General features: G+C 38.9%; 3 protein-coding genes across 3 annotated transcripts; 2 read left to right on the top strand and 1 right to left on the bottom strand.

Annotated features, from left to right (window-relative positions):
* Positions 1-1437: 1437 nt before the first annotated feature.
* LOC308081218 (chemerin-like receptor 1) lies at positions 1438-20329 on the top strand (the record flags this gene model as incomplete). The annotated part of the gene is made up of 3 exons (XM_080457606.1): positions 1438-1499; positions 15301-15453; positions 19463-20329. The coding sequence occupies exons 1-3, from the start codon at positions 1467-1469 to the stop codon at positions 20327-20329; spliced, it is 1053 nt and encodes a 350-aa protein (XP_080313732.1). The 5' UTR covers positions 1438-1466.
* Positions 1519-2558, top strand: LOC308081216 (chemerin-like receptor 1; the record flags this gene model as incomplete). Its single annotated transcript, XM_080457604.1, has 2 exons — positions 1519-1533; positions 1566-2558. 2 exons carry the CDS (start codon positions 1519-1521, stop codon positions 2556-2558), a joined length of 1008 nt encoding a protein of 335 aa, XP_080313730.1.
* Positions 10634-11734, bottom strand: LOC308081221 (chemerin-like receptor 1; the record flags this gene model as incomplete). Its single annotated transcript, XM_080457609.1, has 1 exon — positions 10634-11734. The coding sequence occupies one exon, from the start codon at positions 11732-11734 to the stop codon at positions 10634-10636; it is 1101 nt and encodes a 366-aa protein (XP_080313735.1).
* Positions 20330-20951: the final 622 nt, after the last annotated feature.

The following is a 20951-nucleotide window of genomic DNA, read 5'->3' as shown; positions in this document are numbered from 1 at the left end:
CCCAATCTTAGGCAATCAGGATGGAATATGGGAAATCGGACAGATCCGTGTTGATCACATGACTATAGAGATACTGTGTACCGATTTGTGTGATGTTTGGACAAAATCTGTAGGACTAATATCCAAGTAATAGCCAAAAATGTGTTTTGCACAATTCGGCCTCATGGTGGCGCTATAACTGGCCAATCTTTGGCATCCAGGGAGTGTTTGTGCACAGTTTTGCAGTGACAGGGCCAGTGGTGCCAGATATTAGCTGCTCACAGACAGACGGACGGACACACACACGGACGGACGGACACTAGGGCAGACGGACAGGGTGCAAACCATAGTCTCGGGCATGCCTTTCGGCCTGGTGGAGACAATAAAAAAGGAGACCACAACGTATCTACATATTTACACATATTGAAGTCTTGTCAAATGAGTTGTGGTTTGTCACAAAGTGTCTTACCATGTATCTTGGAAGGCAGGCAAGCATGACAATAATAGAGGAGTCGAGGTCGGTAATCGTGATGGGATGTACTCGCCACTGACTGTGGCGCCACTGACTGTGTCTCAGGGCATGGTCCATCGCCCCAATAAACAGGAAGGGGGCCAAGGTGTCACCCTGTATAACGCCCACGATCATCTCAAACGTTTTAGTCTCACCATCGTGGGTCAGAACCTTGGCTCGAGTCCAACTGTAGCTTGTCACTATCGTCTGCACCATCATGGCTGTCACATGAATAAAATGGAAGCTCGAGTCCACTTCAATGTTGTTTTTTTCATGTGAGACATTATCAAGCATGCATTATTTTGTCCACTTTAGTTGCAACACATTAAAACATGAAGTTGATAAAATTGTAACATAGTCAGACTTCTCTCTTATCTTTTTGTCATCAGTTTCCTCCCACAGAATGAAAAACTGTAGAGTTATTGTTATTTTAGTTATTATGTTTGGGTTAGTTCGTCTTTTTTTTTTTTTATATATATATAAATAACAAATATGTGAGCTACTGTCATTTCTCCTTCCAGCCCTCCCCCTGCGTACGGCTGACGTGACAGGCATTTCATCACACCTCAGGCATTTCATCACACCTTAATAGAGATAAGAGCTCCTCAGCATTCACTGACCACAGTTATGAAGACACTTCTCTGGCTGACATCACTTCAACACATTGAAACGGGTATCTATTCTTCTTTTATTTATCTAAACTGTCTAAAGCAATGATTACTATGGGAATAATAGAGCTATTTAACACTTATTTGAACATAAATATATCACTCACAATGCCTTTAAATAAGGGTTGTAAAGGTTGATGTGTGAAATGATTCATTAAGTGTATTTTGGAAATCATAAATGGTTATGGAGTCTTACTGAGCCATATGCAGGAAGAAATTAAGACAATTAATAAATGGTGTAAAAACAAAGCTTTGTTTTGTTATTTTAGGTTTTTATGACCACAACTGCTGTCTATCAAAATAAAACCATGGATCTGTCTGGTGGAAACAGCTCTTTCTGGGTCAATGAGGAGTACAAGGATGAACATGCTGAAGGTGATGAGGATGAACTCAAGAAATCCCTCAAGATCGTGGCCCTCACCATTTTCAGCCTGGTCTTTGTGCTCGGCGTGTTGGGGAACGGAGTTGTCATCTGGGTGACGGGCTTCAAAATGAAGAAAACCATCAACACTGTTTGGTATCTCAACCTCGCTGTGGCCGACTTCCTCTTTACAGCGTTCCTGCCCCTGATCATCACACAAATAGCAATGGATTACCATTGGCCTTTTGGCAAATTCATGTGCAAACTGAACTATACCGTTCTACACATTAACATGTATGTCAGCATCTTCATTCTAATGGTCATCAGTGTTGACAGATGTGTCTGTGTGGTGTGGCCAGTGTGGGCCAAGAACCACCGCAGTGTCAGAAAGGCGTCTTGTGTGAGTCTGGGTGTCTGGGTTCTGGCCTTGGCTCTCAGCTCCCCTTACTTCATCTCTTATGACACACGGCCCTCCTTCCGTGATAAGGACATCATATGGTGCTTCAATAACTTTGCACTCTCTGATGACTACAGTAAACCCACGATACAGTTGTGGAAGTTTCGGCGTGGGGCCATGATCATCACTTGCTTCCTCATGGGATTCGTGGTCCCTTTCACCGTAATCGTCTCCTGCTATTCTGTCATCATCTACCGGCTCAGGAGGAATCGCTCTCTGGCCAGGCACTCAGGTCGCCCCTTCAAAATCATAGCAGCTGTTATCATTGCATTTTTCTTGTGCTGGGTCCCCTTTCACATCATGGAACAGATTGAGTTGGTGAATCTCATAGAGTACAGTGACACGGAGGGTAAGTTCAACATTTGGTTACCCGTAGCTGGCAGCCTAGCATTTATTAACAGCTGCCTGAACCCGCTGTTGTACATGTTCATGGGTCAGAATTTCAAGGATGTATTTCGCAACTCTATCCTGAAAGTGTTGGAGAAAGCCTTCACTGAAGAGCTGCCTCAGACCAACACTTACACAAACCCAGGGACCACCAGTCATAGCAAAGGGAATTCCTTTTCTGCGGCACAGGTGTAGGTTTATTTTGTATTTATTTTAGCAAAATTGTAAATAGCTTTTTATTGTTTTCTCGTTACATTCTTAAGATTGAAACGATGATGCAAAATATCCAAAATAATATATTGAAGTTATAGTTTTAAAAACAATATTGTTTATAATCGTACATAGTCACAAAACTGATTAAATTTTTGCGTTTGTTTGTTTGTTTTGGCCATTGTTTTTGTTTGGCAGGCATATGATGATGATGCACACTTTACATTTAGCTATTTAATTGCAACTACAAAATTGATGATCATATTTATAATCTCTTCGGAGCACAGATCTCTTCCAGACCGGGTTGTCTACCCAGGGCTGTGTCAGTCGGGTGCAGTCTTCAGCACATGGACCCATAAGGGTCCATTTGGTTCCATTTGTACCCTCAACGAGTAACAAACCTGTAAGGTTCCATTTGGTTCCCTTTGTACGTTGTCAGAGTTACAGACCCCTTGGTGGTCCACCGACCTGACATTGAGAAACAGTGGTTTATTGTATGGTGTATGTACGTATTTTGGTTACTGCAACAATGGGGTTGCCTGGCTTGTTGGTGCATCTATGTTTTATTTTTATTTTTATTTGTTTTATTTTCTACATTTCTTGTTCTCATGGGCTCATGTCTAAAACGAGTTGCCTGTTGCTGCATGTATGTTGACAAGCTTTGTTTGTGGTGTTCACAGCTTTTAAAGTGCTTGTTGGACTGTGTACTGTTGATTAACATCATTGTGTTTTTTTCTGCATTCAAGGAGCTTCCTTTTTATAGTTCTTTCATAGTTTTGAACCATTTAGGAAGCCCTGCACCCTGATGTTCTGTTGTTCCTACATTTAACATGAAATATTCTCTTCTGTATAATAACTTATTTAATAATCATAATAATAATAGTGTGTGTGTGTGTGTGTGTGTGTGTGTGTGTGTGTGTGTGTGTGTGTGTGTGTGTGTGTGTGTGTGTGTGTGTGTGTGTGTGTGTGTGTGGTGCGTGTGTGAGAATATTAAACCCAGCATTTGTCATTGAGGCTTCAGATTAATACGAAGACAATAAAAAACAATGTGATAAATAAAGTTAATATACAATCATGTAATATGTTGTTCTCCATCTCGTCTTCTACCACAACAACATAAGATTTAAGCGAAATTATGCTTTGGTAGAGGTTTGGGTTGTGTAAGTTACCATGGATCTCCAAATATTCTCAATAGTTGCTCTGTTGATTCAAAATGTATATTCCAAAATAGTCTCCTAATCGATGTACACTGCATGGTGATACAAAGTCACTCTTTTTTTTTTTTACAGATTTTGACAATTGATAACATCACAAAACCTTCTTTCTTTAACCCTCTAAGACCCAGCGATGCTTTAGAGCAACAATTATATTTTATAAAGAAAGGAGAAAAATAATTTGTTTTTCTGTTATTTTTTCACCTCTAAATCCTCATTGGGTCCTATTGTTTAGTCTTACAATGCCATTGGCCAGGATATTTGCATATAAATACCCCCCACAGAGCCAGGAATCATCACAACTTGAAAAATCTCTGTTGGAACAGATCTCTTTTTTCTCTGGAAGATATTCCTCACAAAAACGTAAGTAATATGCCTGTAATATTTGTTTTGGTGAACATTACAATGTCTAGAACATGTACATATGTTATTATTGTGAAATATATGTCCCAAATTTAAATTATAGCATGATTCATACTTGTTGCTTTTGGTCAACGTTGGGCCCTCTTGGTTGCAAAAAAATACAAGGGCAGGCCTAATGTTCACCTGCTACTGTTCAGCCTTATATATAGTTTTCACAATAGATTTAAACAGTTATATGTGTATTTCCCCCACTTTGCATATATATATATATATATATATATATATATATATATATATATATATATATATATATATATATCTTTCTCTCTCTCTCTCTCATATATATGAGATATATATATGAGAGAGAGAGAGAGAGAAACAGTGAGAGAGAGTAGGCTATATGTGCCTTTTTTCTTTAATTTCTAATTTCCAATGATATTTGTAACCATACAAGCTGGTTCCTTTGTTCACAAAAACTGAATTGTTTGCTTTGAGCAGTAAGCCTCAGAAAATGTCCACCCAAACTTTCTCTCTCCCCCTAAACAATGTATATTCAACCATAGTTTAACCAATATATTCCCTTGTTATTTCTCAGTATGTTTAATTTGCTTTCAATACTGTCTACAAGGACAGTGGGACCACTGTGGTACTTGTTGGGGGTTGTGGGGGTTGTTCATTATTATTCATTATTCATTCAAGGTGAAAATTGATTAAAAAATATGGCTTATTGGTGTTATTATTCATAATGTATACTGTTCTGAGGCCAAATATTATTCATAATTGATCTGAGGCCAAATAATAAACCATATAAATGAATCATTAAGTTGTTTTAGTGAAGTAATTACACATTTGCCATGTTATCCATAAAAATGGCCTATAGGAAATTTTGCTACCTGATGGACCCAACGTTGCTAAATGTCAACATTTGCATAAAAACTTACCAAAACATTTTTTTAAAAAAAACATTATATTTTCCTCTTCAAAATACTCCTACAAGACCATCTGAAAGGTTTTTAATTTTTTTTTGCAAGTACAAATATATCCGGGTCTTACAGGGTTAAAATAAACTTTATGTTGATTTATTTTGTAACTCTTGTGACTCTTGTTCCTGCAAGTGCATTCCTTATAGAGCGTCGCAGTTCCCGCCCACTTCCTGTTTTTTTTGGTGCCGGAAGAAAAAACTCAATGCATTTTTCCATTGACATTTCCAAAAATATTTATATCTATTAATTTAAGCCTCGAATCAAGCCATCATGACATGACATGAATCATGACCATAAAACGTTTGATTCTGTGATATTTTTTTTTTGAAAACGGCAAAACAAAGGGTATTTATTAAATATAGTATATCATATAATTAAATATAAAATTTAAAAAAATCACAGAAAAAAACGTTTTATGGTCATGATTCATGTCATCTCATGATGGCTTGATTCGAGGCTTAAATTAATAGATATAAATATTTTTGGAAATGTCAATGGAAAAATGCATTGAGTTTTTTCTTCCGGCACCAAAAAAAACAGGAAGTGGGCGGGAACTGCGACGCTCTATTAGTTGTGTCATGTCTTGTCTCTCCACCCTGTGATTATTGTTTATTTGCGTCACCTGTGTCCTGTTTGCACCAGCCAATCCCTGTATTGATTGTTCTTGAGTGCACCTGTGTCTTATTTTCCAAGTGTATTTATTATACCTGTCTGTTTCCCCAGCTATATGTATGTTTGATTGTCTGTTTCTGTAGCACGGTTTTGTGTCAAGTTTTTGCCTGTCTTCCCTAGCGTTTGGGTCTAACTTTGAAGACATACAACTGTCATTTTTGAAAATATCTCAATACAAATGTTAACTTTTCTATAGTTATTACAAAGATAATATACTTTTTAATTTTCACTTTTGAATCCTTAAATATTTTTAAAAGCAAGTCAAGTACTTGCAAATTTGACTGAGCAACTTTCACTTTGAGTCATATATGACCAAGAGTGACTCAATACTGAGTACTTTGTCTACTACTGAATACTGTATGTTCTGTATCCACTACAGTTTAGACACAGACAGACTGTATGTATTCTGGATGATCCAAATAAAGTGCTGTCTGTGAAGGAAGATAGCATTATTTATGTGTTTCAACCAGGCCTGGAATTTTGTCATTTTAGGGGCAAGGCCATTTGGCCTTTGGTGTTGTAAATTTCAAATTTCAAACAAAATAAAACAATGATTTTCAGTTGACAAAAATAAATAATTGAATTGAATGTATTCATTTCAATACATAAAAATTATAATTTTTCGTCAAAAGTTCACACATGCGCAGCCCTGGACTTATCAGAGTCACTGGGCTCATTTGAAGATGGGCATGGGGAGTAAGGGGGAGTTCAGAATCTTAACAAAAGACACTCAAGTTTAAGTGCCCCCCCCCTGCTCCCACTTTACATGTAAAAAGTGAAAGTTACTATGGCTATTAACACCATAGGTTTACATGATATTAGCTACAGTACAACCTCACCAAATATGACACCATAGCAGACACCAAGGCACCAACCTGCTCATCGGGAGCAATTAGGGGTTCAGCGTTTTGCTCAAGGACACTTCGACACTAACTCTGGGGGCGCGCCCCAGCCCGGGATCGAACTGGGAACCTTGCAGTTTCCAGTTCACTCTACCCGGCCACTCTGCCCCTCAGCCACTGCCGCCCCTAATGTCCAAATAAGGTGATTGTGAATGTAAGCAACGACGGGTAGGCTATCGTAGACATTAAAGTGCTTCACACACACATTTAAATGTCAAAGTATAACTGAGATAGAATGCAAATGCTGCGATGCGTTGTGAGCTTGAACATCTTCTATTTTTTTATATTTCTTTTAACACTTCTGGAAAATCTTTGAATTTGTTTTTGGAAAATATAAAAAATTCTATATAGCAACCATTGATAGTAAAAGGAAAATGCACTTTGTAATTTATACTTTTGAATACCTGAGTATTTTTAAAAGCAAGTACTCTTTAACTGAAATACAAATTTGACATAGCAACTTTCACTTTTAGTTCAGTAATATTGACCAGGAGTATAAATACTTTGTCCAAAACTGGTCCTTTCCTATGGATTTAAAGCCCATTATAAGAAATATTTTCACTTAATTGTGACATTTGAATATAAATCTTGAATCTTGTACATGCTGTTTATATAAAGTAGAAAAGTAATAATAACAATAAACAACACAATTAAAGATTTCTGAAAGTTTCTGTTTATTTATTTAATTTAAATTGAAACAATGTTTTTGCATGTTTTTGTAATGCCAAAACTGAAGATCTTATTATTCAAATGTTTAACCCATTAAGACTTGAGGCCGATTATACAAATGCCTTCTAAATCAGTAATTCTCAAACTTTTTCTTCCCCCAAATTGATATATATTTGGCCGCGGACCACCATCTAAAAATGTTTTGTGGCAGGGACCCCCAGGAGAGAATAGAAGATTTGTGTTAAAAAAAATCTAAAGTATGCAACATTTTTCAAACACTTTCGAGATTTTTCAAAAATCCCCCCCCAAAAGCTCAGCGTGTGGCACAAAAGTGACACGCTGTGAGCTTGTAGATCTGCTATTCCTGCTTTCTGCTGTCCCGGTTTTAATGGGTTTAAGTATCTAGAATATTCCATTCCTTGAGTCCATTGACTCCTGTCTCTTCAGCAGCAGGTTACCAATCATTTCCTCTCATTGGCTCACTTGACTGTCACTGTCACACATTATCGTCCGATTGTGCAAAATACCACATTTTCTTTTCAAGATTATGCTGGGGACCTGACCTGGAGCCCCCTCAAGGACCCCTGGTAACACAGGTTACAATAATATGGTAGATTTGATAGCCTACATGGCAAGTAGCTTATTAAAACATGTTTTTGTTTTAAGAATACAGATTTAACCAAACAAATGTCACTTAGGCCTACAGCACCAACCAAGATATACCGATAACAGAATGTTATCGTGTTTTATGTATGTATGTACAGTATGTATTGTCACGTAAAGTGAATAATAAAGCTAGCTGGTCTTCTATGCCAAGTCTGCTATGCGCAAGCGCGCAACGGTGTGTGTGTGAGTTGTCGTTGAATGGCACAAGGAAATAAAAAATTTGGGAGGAAGACACTAAAGAAGTGTGGGCACCAATACAGAGGCCTAACCCAAACCTTAATCCTAAACCTAAACCTTAGCCTCGTGTGGCAAGACAATATCACACTAAATCTGCCGAGCGCAATTCTTTTTTGCAATGGCACAATCGTCTGGAACCAGGCTACCTAAACCTAACCTTAACCTCCTAGAACTATTCCTAACCTTAACCTACTAAACTAATCTAATTTGTCTGAAAATGTTTTGGAAAGGGGAAAAAATTATAATAATCTGAATGTAGTTGCAATCCGGTACTACGCATGCCAGACTTCAAAATATTTTAGAGCCTGGATTTCCTCTAGTCCCCACTCCTCCGAGGTCTGGTGCCCACTCTGTTTTGGTGCCCAGTTTTCCCTAGTTCTCAGAATGTTTTGGTGCCCAACCTATCCTGTTACCAAATGAATGTGTGTGCATTCCACTATTTAGTCAAAAAATTATATGGAAAGAAGCAGTGAACCGTTGCCCCTCAGTTTGGTCTTCTGCCCCTCACAAAATGACATGCCCTGAGGCCACTGTGGCCTTAACGCCCCGCCACACTGCCCCAGCTGATTGTACCATTTCCTCCTCTGCCTCTTTAGTGTCAATAAAGACCAGTGTCTTTTGTTAAGATTCTGAACTCCCCCTTACTCCCTATGCCCATCTTCAAATGAGTCCAGTGACTAAAGTCATGGGCTGAGCATGTGTGAACTACATGTATTAAAATAATAATAATAAATCAAATTAAAATATTTATTTTCTTCAACTGAAAATCATTGTTTTATTTTATTTTATTTATAACACCAAAGCCCAAATGGACTTCCCCCTAAAATTATAAAATTCCAGGCCAGGGTGAACCCTATAACGCTGTCTTCCTTCACAGACAGCACTTTATTTGGATCATCCAGAATATATACAGTCTGTGTCTAAACTGGGATAAGTTTGCTTTGCAGCAGTGGTGGATACAGAACATGCCCAGTAGTAGACAAAGTCCTACTCAGTGTTTGAGTCACTCTTGGTCAATTATGACTCAAAGTGAAAGTTGCTCAGTCAAATAAGTACTTCCTTTTAAAAATATTCAAAGATTCAAAAGCACAAATTTCAAATTATATTTTCTTTATAATTGCTTTATAATAGCAGACAATTATACATTTGTTTTAGTTTTTTTGTGAAACATTTTCATTTTCAAAAAGGTTAAAAAATAGTTGTGTTTTCAAGCAAAATTATTTTTTATATAGCACTCGATGTCTTGCATCGACTGACGGACAGACGGCACTGTCTGTCTTCAAAGTTAGACCCAAACTCGACCGATATGGGTTTTTCATGTTCAATACCGTCGCCGATACCGATAAGTTAACCTCGCGTCACCAGTCTTTCCACCTCGGAGGAAAGCCTGGTATGCGTTACTAAAGACCCATATGATCCAGTCTAGGCCACGCCTACTGAAAAAATAAATTAAAAAAGAATCCTCTTTCCGGATTGTCGCGATCCGGTTTTGCGGTGCCGCTTTGTTTTGGTTCCCCAATCCCTATTTAAATGGAATAGAATTTCCCCGTGGGATAATATGGATAATACAGACGCTAAATAGTCTCCGGAAAGTACACTCACATAACATTTATATTTAAAAAATAAGCTAAACTACGCCGCATCAAGGATTTTATTAGGACGGACCTATTTTGGGGTGAGACGTCTTTCCGGTTTGTCGCGATCCGGTCAATGATGACGCGGATGACGCACCCGTTGACGTAGGGCTACTTCCGCTCCCGACCGGATCATATACCCGAAAAGGAATGCTGCCTACGCTACCGATTAGTAGTGATCAAAGAGGCCGATAGCCAATATTAAGAGCCAATTAAAACATTAATTAATTAAATTGTTTTTTTTATTGTCAAAATGTAAAACATTTAAAACAAACAATATTTATCAACTTGAAAAAACTTTATATACTGTAAGTGCAGGGAGCTCCTACATTTAACAGCATTTCTTATATACTGAACATTTTAAATAATTAACTAAATAGATCCTCAAATGTTTTGTTCTATCAAATGCAGCATTATAATTAGCTCCCACTTGTAGCAGCATTTTGTATGAATTGAATTTTAAATAAAACATTATAAAACTGTTCCCCAAAGTTTTTTTTCCTGTGAAAAAAATTATAATAATGAAAATAAATAATAATAAACTAATCAAATAAACCAGTACAACTTAAATTAAGTTGTAAGCTGGTGTTCATCATCATATGCCTGCTAAACAAAACCAATGGCCAACACAAAATTAAAATGGGTGTTGGACTGTCTACGATTACAAATAATACTGTTTTTTTTTTACAATTGTGCTTATTAAAATCAATTCTAATAACCCTACAACTGTGCCTCAGAAATGGAATTATCTTTGCTATGACTGATGATCCCTGGGTTTGTGTAAGTGTTGGTCTGAGGCAGCTCTTCAGTGAAGGCTTTCTCCATCACTTTCAGGATAGACTTGCGAAATACATCCTTGAAATCCTGACCCATGAACACGTACAACACTGGGTTAAGGCAGCTGTTGAGACATGCCAGGCTGACAGCTATGGGTAACCCAATGATGATCACATTATGCAGCGTTTCACTGTGATATATCACCAAGATAGTCACCAACTGAATCTGATCTATGATGTGAAAGGGGGCCCAGCAAAGGAAAAAGGTGGTGATAACAGCTGCTATGATTCTGAAGGGGCGACCTGAGTGGCTGAACAGAGACTGGTTCCTTCTGAGCCGGTAGATGATGACAGAATAGCAGGAGACGATGACGGTGAAAGGGACCACGAATCCCACGAGGAAGCGAGTGATGATCATGGCCCCAAGTCGAAACTTCACCAACTGCTTCACTGCAGGTGAACTGTAGTCATTGGTGAGTACAAAGTTGTCGAAGCACCAGATGATGTCCTTATCATGGAAGGAGGGCTGTGTGTCCCGAAAGATGCAGTAAGGGGAGCTGAGAGCCAAGGCCAGTACCCAGACACCCAGACTCACACAAGACGCCTTTCTGACACTGCGGTGGTTCTTGGCCCACACTGGCCACACCACACATACACATCTGTCAACACTGATGACCATCAGAATGTAGACGCTGGCATAGATGTTTAAGTGTAGAACGGTAGGGTTCAGTTTGCACATAAATTTGCCAAAAGGCCAGTGGTTGTCCAGAGCTGTTTCTGTGATTTTCAGGGGCAGGAACGCTGTGAAAAGGAAGTCGGCCACAGCGAGGTTGAGGTACCAAACATTGTTGATGGTTTTCTTCATTTTGAAGACCGTCACCCAGATGACAACTCCGTTCCCCAACACGCCGAGCACAAAGACCAGGCTGTAAATGGTGAGGGACACGATCTTGAGGGATTTCTTGATTTCATCCTTGAGGACTTCAGCATGCTCATCCCTGTCATTGTCCTCCCAGAAAGACCCGTTTCCACCAGACAGATCCATGGTTTTATTGTGATAGACAGCAGTCGTGGTCATATAAAACTAAAATAACAAAACAAAGCTTTGTTTTATTACACCATTTATTAATTGTCTTAAGGTCTTCCTGCATATGGCTCAGTAAGACTCCATAACCATTTATAATGTCCTATATACACTTGATGAATCATTTCACACATCAACATTTACAACCCTTATTTAAAGGCAATGTTAGTGATATACAGTGGTGGAAAAAGTACTCATTGGTTCTACTTAAGTAAAAGTATCAATACTGCAATGAAATAGTGTAAAACAAGTAAAAGTCCGGTAATCGAAATTTACTTGAGTAAAGGTACAAAAGTATTGGCTATCAACTATCTAAATATACTTTAAGTACAAAAGTAAAAGTACTCATTATGCAGAATATCCCATTATACAAGTTTTCAAATCTTTTGAAAATAGCTCACAATGCATTGTGAGCTTGTAGATCTGCTATTTTCAAAAAGCCAAAGTTTAAATACTGTAGGGCTGAAGTGGGTAATGTATGTTTCGTAATAATGATCAAAATCTACAAAGTAACTAGTAACTAAAGTTTTCAAATAATTGTAGTGGAGTAAAAGTACAATATTTGTCTCTGAGATGTAATGGAGTAGAAGTAAAAGTATATAGAAAATTTAAAATACTCCAGTAAATTAAAAGTACCTCATAATTGTACTTAAGTAAAGTACTTGAGTAAATGTAGTTAGTTACTTTACACCACTGGATATTTATGTCACAATAAGTGTTAAATAGCTATTATTCCTCATTCTGACTGTTTAGATTAATAAAAGAAGAATAAATACCAGTTTCAATGTGTTGAACCAGAAAAGTGACTTCTTCAAACTGTAGTCAGTGAATGCTGAGGAACCCTTATCTCTAATAAAGTGTGATGAAATGTCTGACCTCCCCCAGCCGTACGCAGGGGGAGGGATGGAAGGAGAAATGACAGTAGCGCTCATATTTGTTATTTATAAAAACAAAAACAAAAACAAAAAAACATATAACTAACTAACCCAAAAAATAATAACTAAAATAACTAAGTTTTTTCATTCTGTGGGAGGAACCCGATGACAAAAAGATAAAAGAGAGAAGTATGACTAACTATGTTACAGAACCTGTACATTTTATGAACTTCATGTTTTAATGTGTTGCATCTAAAGTGCACAAAATAATGCATGCTTGAGTTGGGAAAAAAACAACATTGTAGTGGACTCTAATTAATAACATTAACATAAAATTGAGCTTTCATTTGATCCATGTGTCAGCCATGATGGTGCAGACGATAGAGACAAAGCTACAGTTTGACTCGACACTCGAGCCAAGTAGTCCAGGAGCCAGGCCCAGCCCTCAGGATGTTCTCTGCTAACTTTTTTTCACTATTATTTCCTGTTAGCATGTACCTTGGGCCATCACAAGTTCATACTGAACACCCCCAACTCGGGGCCGTTTGGTCTCAGGGTCCCCAAAACCCCTTTTTTTGGTACATGTCTCTGGCGAAATTATGTTAATGGAAATATTAATTGACTAAAATTACATAAATTGTCTTACACATGACATTTGGCATGGAGTATCCTGACACATAGGGGTAAGTAGCAAAATAGGATTCTGGTGCTTGCTACCATTGTATTTCAAAATATCACCCACAATCCCAGAAACACAAGCAAATTGCTGTCTGCTTGACAAATTCTCATGATGATTATTTTCCAAAACTTTATGGTGAATATAACTACCTCTCTTGTATATACAATACATGACATGACATGACATGACATGACATGACATGACAGAACAGTACAGTACAGTACAGTACAGTACAGTACAGTACAGTACAGTACAGTACAGTACAGTACAGTACAGTACAATTCAGTACAGTACAGTACAGTACAGTAAAATGCACTACACTACACTACACTACACTACAGTACTGTACTGTACAGTACAGTACAGTACATGATAATACAGTTACAGTATAATACAATTACAGTATAATACAGTACAACTATTTTGTGCAAATCCATTTAAAAGCATTTGCTTTCCTGCTGGATTATTCACTTTTCATATTTCAAACCTTTTTTACTAGTTTGAGCAGTACATATGAACCTATTGTTACATTCTAGGCTTCTGGAAAGCTACTGACTGAATATTCAATTTTCACCATATATTCTTTATTCACCATAAAGTGTTGGAAAATAATCATATTAGATGAGAATTTGTCAAGCGGACAGTGTGTTTCTGGGGATGTTGTGGGTGATATTTTGAAATACAATGGTAGCAAGCACCAGAATCCTATTTTTCTACTTACCCCTATGTGTCAGGATACTCCATGCCAAATTTCATGTGTAAGACAAATTATGTAATTTTTGTAAATTAATATTTCCATTAACATAATTTCGCCAGAAACATATACCAAAAAAGGGGTTTGGGAGCCCCTGAGACCAAACGGCCCCGAGCTGGGGGTGTTCAGTATGAACTTGTTGTGATGGCCCAAGGTATATGCTAACAGGAAATAATAGTGAAAAAAAAGTTAGCAGAGAACATCCTGAGGGCTGGTCCTGGCTCCCGGACTATTGTTATGTACACGGCAAACGTGCGTCAAAGCTTCCTGTGTTATACTTCCTGTAAGTTTACTATGTATGATCAATTTGTGGTTTGTCTGAAAGTTCCCTTCTTCACCACCACTTTGCAGTTTTTGCTGAATACTGCAGCACTTGATGTATTTTCATCTACAGCCCCAATAAACAGAAAGAGGACTCCTGCAAGGATCTCAAACTTTTTTGTCTCACCATCGTGGGTCAGAACCTTTATTCATTCATTTTCATGGAGCAGGCAGGCAATGAAGCAGAAAACCAGAGCAGTGCTCAGTTCACTGAACGACCACTTGAGGTCAGTGTTGCTCTTGCGCTCACTGCTCGCCCCCCTTTGCCTTGTGATGTCCTGAAGCCAAGGTCAGCACATAAATGGGTCCTCATGTGACCTCAGCGGGGGTGAAGCCTCAATGGTCATGTAGGAGCCAGGGGACGTCCCCGTGATAGTGAAGGTAAGCAACGACGGGTAGGCTATTGTAGACATTAAAGGGATAGTTCACCCAAAAAATTACTTATTTTCTCTCAATTACGCACCCCATGAAGCCTTGAATTCATGGAGATTGTTTTGTTTTTGTCACATTCCTAAGCCAATAATTTGATGACCGGCAGGAAGATGCTAATGTCTCCGGTCATCAAATTATTGTCTTAGGAATGCGACAAAAACAAAAAAATCTCCATGAATTCAAGTCTCCATGTGGTGTGTAATCGATAGAAGAAAAAGTCATTTTGGGGGTGAACTATCCCTTTAACCACTTTATAAAAATCACCAACTTCTTTTCCTTTCCTACACCCATAAAAAAAAAACTTTAAATACACATGTCCCTTTAGGGTCTCCGTAATAAACCCTACGTGTGATAAAACAAAGCATGTAGCCCACCTTTGTTTTGTTATTTTACTTTTCAGGACAACGGAGTTTATGACCACAACAATGAAACCATGGATCTGTCCGGTGGAAACGGCTCTTTCTAGGAGGATGAACTCTACAAATCCCTCAAGATTGTGGCCCTCACCATTTTCAGCCTGGTCTTTGTGCTCGGGGTGTTGGGGAACGGTGTTGTCATCTGGGTGACGGGCTTCAAAATCAAGAAAACCATCAACACCGTTTGGTACCTCAACCTCGCCGTGGCCGACTTCCTCTTCACAGCTTCTCTGCCCCTGATCTTCACACAAACAGCTATGGACCACCACTGGCCTTTTGGCAAATTCATGTGCAAACTGAACTATAACGTTCTACACATGAACAAGTATGTCAGCATCTTCATTCTCATGGTCATCAGTGTTGACAGATGTGTATGTGTGGTATGGCCAGTGTGGGCCCAGAACCACCGCAGTGTCAGAAAGGCGTCTTGTGTGATTCTGGGTGTCTGGGTTCTGGCCTTGGCTCTCAGCTCCCCTTACTTCATCTCTTATGAGACACGGCCCTCCTTAGATGATAAGGACATCATCTGGTGCTTCGACGACTTTGCACTCACCGATGACTACAGTAAACCTGCGATGCAGTTGTGGAAGTTTCAACATGGGGCCATGATCATCACTTGCTTCCTCATGGGATTTGTGGTCCCTTTCACCGTCATCGTCTCCTGCTATTCTGTCATCATCTACCGGCTCAGGACCTTCAAAATCATAGCAGCTGTTATCATTGCATTTTTCTTGTGCTGGGCCCCCTTTCAAATCATGCAACAGATTGAGTTGGTGAATATCATACAGTACAGTGAAACGCTGGGTAATGTGTACATGTAATGTAACATTTGGTTACCAGTAGCTGTCAGCCTGGCATTTCTCAACAGCTGCCTGAATGTTTTTGGAATGCATTGATATTAAAAAAGAAAATGTAATGTGTACTTTTGAATACTTCAGTATTTACTTGAGCGTATAGGCTACTTTTTCCACACTGAAGGTCATGTTATTCAAATGTTTAACCGATTAAGACCTGATTCTGATTCTACAAATGCCTTCTAAATCAGTAGTTCTCAAACTTTTTCTTGCCAAGGACCCCCAAATTGACATATATTTGGCCGCGGACCACCATCTGAAAATGTTTTGTGCCAGGGACCCCCAGAAGAGAAGATTTGTGTTAAACAATTCTAAAGTATGTAGTAAAATGTCAAAAAATAGCAGATGTAAAGCTCAGCGTGCGGCACGAAAGTGACACGCTGTGAGCTTGTAGATCTGCTATTCCTGCTTTCTGCTTTCCCGGTTTTATTGGGTTAGTATCTAGAATATTCCATTCCTTTGGTCCATTGACTCCTGTCTCTTCAGCAGCAGGTTACCAATCATTTCCTCTCATTGGCTCACTTGACTGTCACTGTAACACATTATCGTCCGATTGGGCGAAATACATATTACATATTACATATTTTCAAGATTATTCTGTGGAACCTTCTCCCAGTTTCAGTCCGTGAAGCAGACACACTCTGTATATTTAAGACTAGATATCAGTGCAAGTGTAATTAACACTGTACGGACTCACGCTTAAGGCCTGCCATTAACTCCAAATCGGGGGACCCGCTCCCCAGAGTTTTTTGTGTCTCCCATTTCACAGGTCCATGGACTGTTATTACAGACCCCCAGCTGCAGATCAAGAGTGTGATTGCGGACCATATAGAGCACGACTGTGGATTACTACTATATTATACTATACCACTATACTGTATATTGTCTTAACATTCAAATTTTATACTATATAATATTATTGTTATGCTATATTATATTATTATATACTATCTTACACTATTATAGTTATTATTATTGTTATTGCTACTTGTATTTGCTTGTATCCCCCTCTCTGTTTCTCTCTCTCTCTCTCTCTCCCCCCGACACGGCCAAGGCAGATGGCCGCCAACGCTTGAGCCTGGGTCTGCCTGACGTTTCTTCCGGGTAAGGGGGAGGTTTTCCCACGCTTGCTAGCTCAGGGTGGGACAATGTCAATGTTGGGTCTCTGCGCTACATGTTAAGTTTCTTGAGACAACTTGTTGTGATTTGACTCTTTAATAAAATTGAATTGAATTGAATAGCCTTTTAAAACATGTTTTTGTTTTAATGGTAAAGATTAAAAAAATCCCCCAATATGCTTCTGTTGGTAATAATTAGTGGTTTGTCTGAAAGTTACCTTCTTCATAACCACTGTGCGTTTTTTGCAGAATACTGCAGCACTTGATCTATTTTCATCTACAGTACACTTTGTGGCTAGGACTTCCGTTTCTTCTTTCTTTTTCTTTTCTGATGAAGTAAAATTACTTCTGGTTTCAGTTCTCTTGTATCAGTATATATGGCTGAGACTTCTCCTTTCCTTCACCAGCTCCTTTCTTTCTCTCTTCTGGCGAAGTCTTGCAAATGAGTTGTGGTTTGTCACAAAGTGTCTAACCATGTGTCTTGGCAGGCAGCCTAACAAAAAAAACAAACATAGTATTCGAGGTCGGTAATGGTGATGGGATGTACTCACCACTGACTGCGTGTCTCAGTGCATGGTCCATCGCCCCAATAAACAGGAAGGGGGCCAGGGTGTCACCTATTGGACGCCTGCGAGCATCTCAAAGTCTTTAGTCTCACCATCGTGGGTCAGAACCTTGGCTCGAGTCCAACTGTAGCTTGTCACTATCGTCTGCACCATCATGGCTGTCACATGAATAAAATGGAAGCTCAAAGATATTATTAATGAGAGTCCACTACAATGTTGTAGTTTTTTCCCGCAGATTTGTTTCATGTGAGACATACTCACGCCTTATTTTTTGCACTTTAGTTGCAACACATTAAAACATGAAGTTGATCAAATTGACAGTTCTATAACAGTCATATACTTCTCTGTTTTATCTTTTTGTCATCGGTTTCCTTCCACAGAATAAAAACTGTAGAGTTATTTTTATTTTCTTTATTATCATTATTATTATTTTTTCCATAAATAACAAATATGAGTGCTACTGTCATTTCTCCTTCCAGCCCTCCCCCTGCGTACGGCTGATTTCAGGCGTCAGACATTTCATCAGACCTTCATAGATATAAGAGCTCCTCAGCATTCACTGATCACAGTTTGAAGAAGACACTTCTCTGTCTGGCATCACTCAAACACATTGAAACAGATATCTATTCTTCTTTATTTTAAAAAAATAAATCTAAACAGCATATCAATGATTGCTATGGGTATATAGAGCTATTTAACACTTATTTTGTATGTAACTTTTCTTTTAATGAATACATTTTAATTTTGTCCAATCTGTATGGTAGAGTATGTTAATACAATATAACTTATACAATTGGGGTGATTATATTTTGTCTCCTTGCTCTTTTATTGAGACATTTAGATCGTGTCAAAGGTCATGTCTCACCTAGACACAGGATCTGACACAAACTATGACCTGATGGGCAAGATAAAATGTATTCCTTGAGCAAGCAAGCAGGATCTATCAGCTCAATGGTAACACATTTCAGCACTTACGCAGGAAACCGGGTTCAAATCCGGGGTAGAAGAGGAAAGTTACATAGTTTTAAAAGGGGAGCTAAAAGGGAAAAGGGGAGCTTTAAAGGGAAAATTTGGACCGCGGTTTTCTTACCTTTTGTAGGATATCTTAGGATGAATGGTACAGTAGAAAAATTTCATAACTCCATCCCGGGTCCGTCACAGCTTTTCATATCATAACATCATAGAAAAGGTAAGAAAACCGTGGTCCAAAATACCCCTTTAATGTAATATCACGCACATTACCTTTAAATAAGGGTTGTAAATGTTGAAATGTTTCATCAACTGCATTTAGGCCATTATCAATGGTTAAGGAGTCTTACTGAGCCTTATGCAGGAAAAAATTATAAATATATATATATACACAACACCTTTAAGGCAATTAATAAACGGTGTGTTTTGTTATTTTAGGTTTTTATGACCACAACTGCTGTCTATCACAACAAAACCATGGATCTGTCTGGTGGAAACAGTTATTTCTGGGAGGACAATGAGGAGTACAGGGATGAACACACTAAAGGTGATGTGGATGAACTCAAGAAATCCCTCAAGATCATAACCCTCACCATTTACAGCCTGGTCTTTGTGCTCGGTGTGTGTGGGAACGGAGTTGTCATCTGGGTGACGGGCTTCAAAATGAAGAAAACCATCAACACTGTTTGGTATCTCAACCTCGCTGTGGCCGACTTCCTCTTCACAGCGTTCCTTCCCCTGAGAATCACAAAAACAGCTCTGGACGACCACTGGCCTTTTGGCAAATGCATGTGCAAACTGAACTTTATCGTTCTCTACACGAATATGTTTGCCAGCGTCTACATTCTGATGGTCATTAGTGTTGACAGATGTGTATGTGTGGTGTGGCCAGTGTGGGCCAAGAACCATCGCAGTGTCAGAAAGGCGTCTTGTGTGAGTCTGGGTGTGTGGGTTCTGGCCTTGGCTGTCTGCTCCCCTTACTTCATCTTTTATAACACACAGCCCTCCTTCCATGATAAGGACATCATCTGGTGCTTCAACAACTATGCACTCACCGATGACTACAGATCACCTGCAGTGAAGCAGTTGTGGACATTTCGACTTGGAGCCATGATCATCATTTGCTTCCTCATGGGATTCGTGGTCCCTTTCACCGTCATCGTTTCCTGCTATTCTGTCATCATCTACCGGCTCAGGAGGAATCGCTCGCTGGCCAGCCACTCAGGTCGCCCCTTCAAAATCATAGCAGCTGTTATCACCACCTTTTTCCTGTGCTGGGCGCCCTATCACATCATAGAACTGATTCTGTTGGTGAAAGAGCGCAGTGAAACACTGGATAATGAGCTCAACAATGGGTTTCCCATAGCTGTCAGCCTGGCATTTCTCAACAGCTGCCTGAACCCGCTGTTGTACGTGTTCATGGGTCAGGATTTCAAGGATGTATTTCGTGGGTCTATCCTGAAAGTGTTGGAGAAAACCTTCACTGAAGAGCTGCCTCAGACCAACACTTACACAAACCCAGGGACCATCAGTCATAGCAAAGAGAATTGCTTTTCTGAGGCACAGGCGTAGGTTTATTTTTGTATTTATTTTAGCACAATTGTAAATAGCTATTGTTTTTTCATTACATACTCCAAAATGTTTACTATATTACGTTTTAAAAACAGTATTGTTTTTAATGGTAGACAGTCACAAAACTCATTTAGTTTTTTTTTGGCTATTGGTTTTGTATTTGGCAGGAATATGATGATGATGCACAGTATACATTTAGCTATTTTACTTGCAACTACAACATTGTTTGGTGATTATGTTTATATTGCCTATACTCTAAATACTAGAAAAGTGCGCTCCTCTGAGCACAGATCTCTGCCAGGCTGGGTTGTCTACCCAGGGCTGTGTCAGTCATGGGATGCAGCTGTCAGGACATGGACCCATAAGGGTCTGAGCTACCCCTGATGGTCCCCAGAACCGACATTGATACATGTTCTATGTTGTTACCACATTTAATTACCATGAAATATTGTATAGCCCTACTGTATAATAACTACTTTAATAATAATCAGTTGTACAGTAGGTCTATTGCCTCATCTCCCAACCTTAGAGCTCCCCCTTGTGGTGTTTTATTGCACTGTTTCTTTTACTGGAGCTGTGTAGATGTGTGTGCTGTAGTGAGCTGTAGTGAGTTGCTATATAT

The sequence above is a fragment of the Gymnoscopelus braueri genome (genome assembly GCF_963280865.1).
Source record: "Gymnoscopelus braueri genome assembly, contig: SCAFFOLD_249, whole genome shotgun sequence".
In the NCBI taxonomy this organism is placed as follows: domain Eukaryota; kingdom Metazoa; phylum Chordata; class Actinopteri; order Myctophiformes; family Myctophidae; genus Gymnoscopelus; species Gymnoscopelus braueri.
This window is presented reverse-complemented; position numbering and strand designations above follow the sequence as displayed.